Source organism: Chenopodium album, chromosome 5 (assembly GCF_948465745.1).
Source record: "Chenopodium album chromosome 5, dcCheAlbu1.1, whole genome shotgun sequence".
Lineage (NCBI taxonomy): Eukaryota > Viridiplantae > Streptophyta > Magnoliopsida > Caryophyllales > Amaranthaceae > Chenopodium > Chenopodium album.
In genome coordinates this window covers 37,411,659-37,421,562 of record NC_137838.1, presented here as the reverse complement: position 1 = coordinate 37,421,562, position 9,904 = coordinate 37,411,659, and the positions used below count along the sequence as shown (strand labels likewise).

General features: G+C 37.5%; 1 protein-coding gene across 1 annotated transcript; it reads left to right on the top strand.

Moving 5' to 3' along the window:
* Positions 1-462: 462 nt before the first annotated feature.
* LOC145630682 (uncharacterized) lies at positions 463-1,800 on the top strand. The gene is made up of 4 exons (XM_081682884.1): positions 463-565; positions 664-748; positions 838-936; positions 1,654-1,800. The coding sequence occupies exons 1-4, from the start codon at positions 468-470 to the stop codon at positions 1,738-1,740; spliced, it is 369 nt and encodes a 122-aa protein (XP_081539010.1). The 5' UTR covers positions 463-467; the 3' UTR covers positions 1,741-1,800.
* The last annotated feature ends 8,104 nt before the right edge of the window (positions 1,801-9,904 follow it).

The following is a 9,904-nucleotide window of genomic DNA, read 5'->3' as shown; positions in this document are numbered from 1 at the left end:
TGACTCAACATGTGGTTAATGTTACTCTTGACTACGAAGATTTGCTTAATTGGTGTTTCTAGAAAGAGATCGGAGCTGCTCACTTGAATATTTTCATGAAGTAAGTTCATTTACATTTTTAAGATTTGAGAATTTCTATTTTCAATATCTTCTTACATGTTTGACCTTTTATGGATGGCGGGGAAAGGTACTTGAAAGAGCAATGTCAAGAAGAAGGAATTTCGGGTATGTTTGGATTTTGCGATTCCAATGTTCTATCCCCAATGAATCCAACAATAGAAGAGGAAAACCCGTCTACATACCTAGCTCGTGTGTTTGGGTGCAATGAGGGAAAGAATCGTAATCAATTATTCTTTGCACCTTATAATGAAAAGTACGTGCAATATGTGTTTTCTCTACAATAGCTGATAATTATTGATATGTTATTTTATTAACTTTTCGTGTAATTTGTATGTAGTCGGAATTGGATGTTAACTGTGATTAGCCCTTGGAATGGGATAGTCTATTGGTTGGACCCAGGTGGAGCAGACAACATAACTGAGTTTGCTAAAACAGTCATCAATGAGTAATCATTTATTAACTTCATTATATTTGTATTAATGTTCAAGTAATATTGGTATTTTTGTCATTATTATCATTAATTATCTTGTCATAATTATGTAGGGGAATCAAACAATTTAGCGCTGTCCATCGCAAGGATATCAAGAAAATAAAAAAGGATGCATATATTGGGTGGAAGCAACCAAAGGTATTCACTTTATATTTTTAAACTTAACCTACGATAATCGGTTTTAGGTCTTTCACATAATAAAGTAACTCATGGATGATCTATTGTAGTGTCCTAGCCATCCTAAACACAAGAAGGACTATGGATACTTTTTGTGCCGGTACATGCTCGAGATTTTAGAAAAAAGGGTGTTATGGATTACTGACAAGGTTAGAACTTATGCACTTCATATACTTTGTTGTTTCAACTGAATATTTCTGACTAAAATTTGCTCACTTTAACACATATATTTCTGCCTAATTGGTTATTGTGGGAGGATTTGCTTGAATATACTTATGCACTTGGCAGGGCAGCAGCAGCCGCCTAGCCTTGGCAGGGCAGCGGCTCGCTGCATCCATGCCTTGGCAGGGCAGCGGCTCGCTGCATCCATGCCTTGGCAGGGCAGCAGCTCGCTGCATCCATGCCTTGGCAGGGCAGCTGCAGCCTTGCCTTGACAGGGCGGCAGCCTTTCCTTACCTTGCCTTGCCTTGGCAGGGCAGCAGCTCACTGCAGCCTTACCTTAGCAGTCAGGGCACCTGCTTCCTTGCCCAGCAGCATAGCAGCTGCACCAACACCCCCTACGCACACTCCCCTACCTTGCACACCCCCTGCCCTGCAAACACCGCCTAGATTGCCCTTGCCTGAAATCAGTCCTGTAATTCAGATCTAAATTCAGTTCTGAATTTAGTTATGAAATTAAGTTCTGAAAATAAGTTCGGAAATTCAATTTTAGTTTAGTCTTGAAATTCAGTTTTGAGCTTTGGTTCACATATTCAATTTAGTTCTGAAATTCAGTTTCATGCTTTGGTTCTGAAATTCAGTTTTGAGCTTTAGTTCACTACTTCCATGATCCTATTTAATTCTTTTTTCTGCTATTTACATTGCAGTTCTTTACTCAAGAAGCTTATTCATCGGAAGAAATTGATGAGATACGAGATATTTGGGTTGAATATTTGCTTAAGCAACTAAATTAAGCTGATGAAGAAGTCAAAGATAGTATGGTAATTGGTTGCGTTTTGGTTCAAATTTATATTCAACACTTACACTTTGGAACATATGTGTGCCATGGTTGATGTTTAGTGCCATGGTTTTTTTTTTGTAATGGTGTACATGGTAGAATGCTGATGTTTTTGGAAACAATGGTTTATGTATAGTGCCATGGTTATTTTTTTTTTTTTTTGTAATGGTGTACATGGTAGAATGGGAGAAAATTAAGAGTTAGTCTTTTTTTTGTAATGGTGTAATTGTGGGTGGCACAACATTATATGAGTGAGTTTTTTGTAAGTGGATTGATTGAATTATATATGAAGTAGGTCTAAAAATTTATTTGTCAACAAATTTTATTGAATTACATATTATGCAGGTTAGTTTTAAAAGAAAATTAATAGGTAATTATTGAAGAAATTGCTGGAAAAAAAACCATTTAAAAATTTTATTGATTAAAAAAAAAGAGTGTATGCTAACAGACCTGTTAGGTGAAGAAGGGATCTTACAGGTTGATGAATTGAATAAAAAAAATATATATCAAAAGGACCTTATTTCTCTTTTAACGGGTCTCTTTAATATAGCAAACATACCCTATTTCTTTTACAACGGGTCTCTTATCTTTAATATTTTATTCTAAAAGAAGTAATCTAACAAACCTGGTATTTTGCATAACGGGTCTATTATCTTTTAAAAACAGACCCCATCCATAGAGGCGGTCTGTTTATCTGACAGACCCCTTAGATAGAGACCCGTTGATAGGCGGTTTGTAAAGGATATTTCAACGGGTCTCTTCGCTTATTTTTGTAGTAGTGAATGTATAACCAGACAATTTAACCCAGTCAATCCTATACATGATACTAAGTTCTCGATCCGTCCTTAAACATGCACCTACAAGCAAGGTTTCGTAACTTGTACGTACCTTGTGTAAACAATCCGGTTGGCCACTTTAAAACTAGAAGTCGCCTTCTACAAAGTCCTCTCCTAAACCAAACAATTAGAAATAAATCAATACCAAAGCAATTAAAATTACAGCAATACTAAACTACTTTAAAACCTCTTAAATCATCAAAATAAAGCCTTTAAATTGTCCCCAAAAATCAAAGTTAGTAATATAACATCCCAACTTTAAGTTTATATGTTAGAGTTATGAAAATATAGTGTTTTATATCAAATTAAAACAACTTTAAAGTGGGTAAATAAATCTGGAAATTTCTTTTAAGTATATAAAATAACCCCATAAGCATAAATACTTGAAATAGTCATTATATAGCAAGTTAGTGTGTTAAAAATCCAAGAATATATCAATTCAATGCAATTAGAGGCTTTAAAATAAAAGGTATGAAATTTGAAAATTATTTTTAAAGTTAGAATATAAAGTTCAAAGCTTTTTCAATCACAAAAAACTCACAATAATTATTTTATAGGTTTAGAAGCATAAAAACATGTAATTAACACTACTTGTTCATAAAAATTGAAAATTTAATAAATCTGAAAATTTATATATGATTAAGATAATTATACTTTAATGTAATTTAAACATAGTATGATTAGATGACTTGATTAACACATTATCAAGCCCTAAAACATGAAAAATCAATACTTTAAACCCTAAATTCATACATATACCAAATCTTAAATTTTCTTTAATACTTTAGACTTACAAAACCTATAAATTTATAATCTTTTGAAATTTATACATACTATTAAAGCCTAATAACAATAATTTTATAATTGAAATCAAATAAAAATTGAATCTATAATCAAAATAACAAGAAAATAAAGGAAGAGAAATAAGAAGATGGAGAAGAGAGGAAGGCGAACTGCAGGGTGGTTGCCTGTGCTGGGCGGCGCAGCGGTCAGAGGGGGTGGCGGTCAGGCGGTGGCGCGGCGGCAGCTAGGGGTTTGCAGCAGTTTTTTTTTTCTCTTGTGTTTTGTACGTGAAAGCAGGGAGAAGGAGGAGAAGAATGAAAGCTGTTCTGTCTTTTTTTTTTTTTTACGTGAGAAGGAGGAGAAGGGTAAGGGTTTTTGAGGGTTTTATTTTGGCTTTGGGTTTCCTAATTAGATTAGGAGTAATATTTGGGTTTAAGGCTATAATATTAAAATTGTTTGTAAATTAGTAAAAACATATTAGTTTACTTAAATCTTTTCATAAAAATAATTTATTTGATGAAACTGACATAAAAATATTTGTAAGAATAATATATAAATAAATTATAATTAAGTTAAAAATACGGGGGATTACAATCTACCCCTTTTAAAAGAAGTTTCGCCCTCGAAACTTTACCCAAAATCCATAGTTTCTCAAAAGTATTCAAACTTATGCATTTTGTATTGATGTAAATTGCTTGCTTCTCAACAAACATACTTAACAAATCGAACTTTGTACTCAATGAACTCATATTTGGCAAAATTTTACATACTTTTATTGTATATAAACGCAATAATAATGCATAATGATAACCAAAAACATGCAAAAACGTGCAAAATCAAGCAATAAATGGTATAATTGAGGTAAAAGCGCGAAATTACATCGCATTCTTCCCCCCTTAAAAGAAAAGAGTTACGCCCTCGTAACCCACCTCGTCAAACAACTCGGGATATTTGTTTTTCATCTCTTCCTCGGCCTCCCAAGTAGCCTCTTCGTACTCCTGGTTTGACCAAAGGACTTTCACTATCTTCACATCTTTGTTTCTAGTACTACGCACCTTGTGATCTAGTATCTTGACTAGTCTTTCTTCATAAGTTAGAGACTCATCTAGTTGAATAGTCTCCAGCTGCAGAACATGGGTTTCACTAGGCACATAATTTTTCAATTGGGAAATGTGGAATACATCATGCATTTTCTCGAACTCCATTGGAAAGGCCAATTTGTAAGCCACTTTCCCCACACGTTGGAGAATTTCATACGGACCCACATATTTTGCACTAAGCTTCCCTTTCTTCCCGAATCGCATCACACCTTTTGTTGGAGAAACCTTTAGAAATACTTTGTCCCCAACATTAAACTCATCATATCTCCTCTTCAAGTCAGCATAACTCTTCTGTCTATCTTGTGCTGCCTTGATACGCGACTGGATTAGTCTCACCTTGCCCACCATATCCTCAATGAAAACTGTACCCAAAGTAACCCGTTCATTGTAATCATTCCAGCAAACTGGGCTTCTGCACTTTCTTCCATACAATGCTTCAAAAGGTGCCATCTTGATGCTTGCATGGTAACTGTTATTGTAGGATAATTCGATCAAAGGTAGGTGATCCTCCCAATTTCCTTGGAAATCTAAATCCCAAGCTCGTAACATATCCTCCATGGTTTGGTTTGTTCTCTCAGTCTGACCATCTGTTGCAGGGTGAAAGGCAGTACCCATCTTCAATGCTGTCCCAAGGTTCTCTTGCTTTTTTTGCCAAAACTTTGATAGAAACCTCGAGTCTCTATCTGACACTATGTCCTTGGGAACTCCGTGCAATCGAACTACATTCTTCACATAGACGCTTGCTAGCTGCTTCTTTTTCCAGGTTTCTTTGATAGGAATGAACATCGCTGACTTAGTAAGTTTGTCTACAATCACCCAAATCGTGTCATTCCCAGTATGAGTCTTTGGTAAGCCTGTCACAAAGTCCATGGATATGGAATCCCACTTCCAACTTGGTATTTCTAATGGTTGTACGTTTCCCATGGGTCTTTTGTGGTCTATCTTCACCTTCTGGCACGTCAGACACTTGGATACAAACTCAGCCACTTCTATCTTCATATTCGGCCACCAATAGAACTCCTTCAAGTCCTTATACAACTTATCACCCCCAGGGTGAACCGAATATGGTGTATTATGGCACTCCTCCATGATTTTCCTTTTAATATCCTCACACTTCTGTGGTATACACCTTCTCTCCTTGTATCTCAAGCTCCCATCCTCATGAATCTTGAATTCAGTCTCCGCACCACTAGTCACATGATCCCTAATCTTCTGAAATGACTCATCCTCAAGTTGCTTTTCTTTAATCTCCTCAAACAGGGAAGGTTGGATGGTTAAAGCACTCAGTAATCCCTCTAACTCTCCTTGGTTGATAACCTCAAGGTTCAATCTCCTCATATCGTCACACAACTCATTGGCCACAATCAAAGTATTGACATTATGACTCGACTTTCTGCTAAGGGCATCCGCAACTACATTCGCCTTTCCCTCGTGATACTGGATGTAGACATGGTAGTCTGTAAGATACTCCAACCATCTACGTTGCCGCATGTTCAAGGGATTTTGGGTAAAGATGTACTTTAGACTTTTATGGTCCGTGAAGATCTTACAAGAAACACCGTAAAGGTAGTGCCTCCAAATCTTCAAAGCGAATACAACAGCTGCAAGTTCCAAGTCATGGGTACGGTAGTTGACTTCATGCTTCTTCAGTTGTCTCGATGCGTATGCGATCACCCTTCCATTCTGTTGTAGGACACATCCCAGACCATGCTTCGAGGCATCACTATACACTTCGAATCCTTCTATCCCATCAAGTAATACCAACACTGGTGCAGTGGTCAATCGCTCTTTGAGGGTTTGAAAAGCTGACTCACAACTCTCGTTCCACTCAAACTTGTTATGCTTCTTCATAAGAGTGGTCATGGGTCTGGCTATCCTAGAAAAATCCTTGACAAACCTTCTATAATATCCAGCTAATCCCAAGAAACTACGAACATCAGTCACATTCTTAGGTGTAGGCCACTCACTCACCGCCTTGATCTTCGCAGGATCTACAGATACACCCTCCTTCGAAATGTAATGCCCCAAAAATGTAACTTTCTCCAACTAGAAATCACACTTGGAAAACTTAGCATACATCTTGTTCTTTCTAAGAGTTTCAAGGGTAGTTCTCAAGTGCTCAGCATGTTCTTCCTCATTCTTTGAATACACCAAAATGTCATCAATAAACACAACTACAAACTTATCCAAATACTCATGAAACACTTGGTTCATCAAGTCCATAAATATGGCTGGTGCATCGGTTAACCTAAAAGGCATGACTGTAAACTCGTAATGTCCATACCGAGTTCTAAAGGCTGTTTTTGGAATGTCTTTATCTGAAACCTTCAACTGATGGTACCCCAACCTCAAGTCAATCTTCCAAAACACGCTTGCCCCCTTCAGTTGGTCAAACAAGTCATCCATCTTAGGTAGAGGGTACTTATTCTTTATAGTCACATTATTCAACTCTCTATAATCAATACATAGCCTCAAACTTCCATCCTTCTTTTTCACAAATAGCACAGGTGCTCCCTAAGGTGATGCACTGGGCCTAATAAACCCCTTGTCTAACAACTCCTACAATTGAGCCTTTAGTTCACTCATCTCAGCCGGTGTCATTTTATACGGTGCTTTGGAGATAGGTGCAGCCCTAGAACTAAGTCAATGGTAAACTAAACTTCCCTCTTAGGTGGCATTCCCGAAATCTCTTCTGGAAAGACATCTAAAAACTCATTCACAATGGGCACAACCTCCATCCGCCTATTCTCACTCATACTCAAATCTTAAACACAGCAAAAGTACAATGGACATCCCTTATTCACTAGCTTCTTCACCCTCATAACTGAAATGATCCCAAAACTTTTAGGCTTCCCTAACCGTCTATATGACACTTTCTTACCCAAAGGATCACTCATTTGTACCCTCCGCATCTCACAGTCTATCTTAGCCTTGTATAAACTTAGCCAATCCATCCCTAGAATTACATCTAAGTCCCCTAGGTTAAACTCAATAAGGTCTGATGGAAAGATAGCTTCTCCTATTTTCAAAGGCAAGCCTTTGAATATTTTATTACAATGAACAAGTTTGCCCGTAGGCAGACTGACTGACACATCAACATGACTCGATTCAGTTAAGTTTAACTTACGCACAACAGAAGTAGAAATAAAAGAATAAGCTGCTCCAGAGTTAAATAGAGTGTTGACGGAGATAGATTGGATAGAAAAAGTACCAGTAACTACATCCGAGGACCTCTCAGCTTCTCCCTTTCTCATCACAGACAAGCGGCCGGGAGTGTTGTTTCTTGCCTGATACCCATTGTTGTTGTTGCTTGAGTTGTTTTTGCCTGAGTTTTTGCTGTTGCCATTGCCATTGCCAGACCTGGTGTTATTGTTGCTACCATTCCCAAACTTTCCATTTTGACCATTTCCCCTATTCCCCTGGTTGTTGAAATTGTTAGGCCTCTGCTGGGTGTTCCCACCATTTCCCTGTTGTTTCTGTTTGGTGTAACACTCATACTCCCTGTGTCCCATTTTGTTGCAGAACCTGCAGGTCACCAAATTCCCATCACAGTCTCTCCCATGGTGGTTCCTTCTACACTTCTTACAGTGGTAGGTTCTCTCTCCATTGTTAGCATTGGAAGAACTGCTAACATTCTGGTTACCCCTATCAAACGAGTTCCCATTCCTAGACCTCTTACAATTACCCTGGTTCTCAAATTTCCCAAAATCCTTCCTTTTTTCCCTAGCTTTAGCACTCGCACTAGCTGTCCTAGTATTCAGATGGTACAGATAGGCAGCTCTCTCATAGACCTTGTCAAGGGTTTTGAAAACTTTCCCGGCTAGGTCCTTCTGTAACTCGTCAGTCAATCCATGCTCAAACCTCTGAGCCTTTAGCTCTTCAGTTGGTACTACCTCAGGAGCAAACCTAGAAAGGGTCATAAACTTATTATAGTACTCAGAGATTGACATGTCTCCCATTGCCAGGCTTATAAACTCCTGAGCCTTCTGTTTTTTCAAGAACGGGGGGTAAAACTTGTCCCTTAAGGAGGTCTTAAACACTTCCCACCCAAAGTTAGGTTTGGCCCTAACGGTCACATCATTGTCTCTCCACCAGATATCAGCTTCGTCCTTAAGGTATATAGCGGCCTGGTCCACTTTCATACTCTCAAGACAGTTGAGTGCCACGAACAGCTTGTCAAACTCTCAAATCTTGTTTTCTAGGAAAGTAGGGTCAGCAACTCCCCTAAAAACTGGTGGTCTAACCTGGGCCAGCTTCTTAAACATTTTAGTTTGGGGGTCGACTTGGTCTCCCCGGTTTTGGATCACATTTTCAGCCAACAAACGAATAGCATCAGCTAAGGCAGCGTTCTCAGCCATTCTAGCTCTACGCTTGAAACAAAATAAATATGCACCCCATTTTAAACGAAACCCAAATAATATTCACACATATTAATTGAATCACAATATTACATTTATCACATAAATTGGTTCAAAAGGGTACCTTGAGATTGCATCCCCTTGTCCCAAGCAAAACCACACAATATAAGTACGATTCATACGCAGGATCAAATGGATTTAAGAAAAAAAAAATTCCCATCCCGCGACACTCTTATTAAGTTTGATCATAGACATAGAGATTTCCCCCAAAAAGTATATGATTACAAAAAATAAAACTTCCTCTTGCTCACAAAAAAAAGTAAAATGAAGCTCTAAAAAATAAAATAAAATAAAATAAACTATCAACTTCTTATTATAACTTATATAAAGGTATCAATCCCACATAAAGACTCTGTAGCACTAGCTACTTATTATAATTAATCATCCAAATCAGACTATAACGAGGTTCTAATAACTATTATCAATGGCAATTGCCTTATTCATGCTAACTCCACCCTAACAAAAATAATCCTCAAGGTATCACATTACTGTTTTTATCTTTCTTCTCATTATAATTATTAACATCAAAATCAAGGTCATTTTCGTCATCTGAGTCTTCAATAATAATTGACTTGTAGAGCGGATTCGGATTTCTAGTAGCTCTCTTCCCAGCATTTGGATCTTCAGGTGGTGGTTGTAACCATTCAAGCTCATCCTCATATGGAAATTCAATAAGAGTATAATCATGGAACATTCTTTGGTAGGTTTTAATCTTATGCTTCTTATTCTTAGCTGTTTTAAACTCATGTAAGTACTGGTAGTCTTCCTCATCTGGATTAGTTGGTGTCATAATCTTTTTAAACCTTTCCACAGTATCGTCACTTCAAGTATCATTCTCATCCTTAGACACAACAATGGGGTTGTTCCTAATATCATTACTCACGCTTTCAGACGTGATTACTGAGTCGCTCATCCTTTTTCTACGTTAACCCAACGCAACGAACGTTCAAAAAGCATAACACAAGCACATCATAAAAATAAAT

Bases quoted from the DNA above. Each gene is read 5' to 3' on its own strand.
- LOC145630682 (XM_081682884.1), top strand. From the start codon at position 468: ATGTTAACTGTGATTAGCCCTTGGAATGGGATAGTCTATTGGTTGGAC. The intron at 566-663 runs GTAATCATTTAT...ATAATTATGTAG, and splicing joins GCTAAAACAGTCATCAATGA to GGGAATCAAACAATTTAGCG. The intron at 749-837 runs GTATTCACTTTA...GATCTATTGTAG, and splicing joins TTGGGTGGAAGCAACCAAAG to TGTCCTAGCCATCCTAAACA.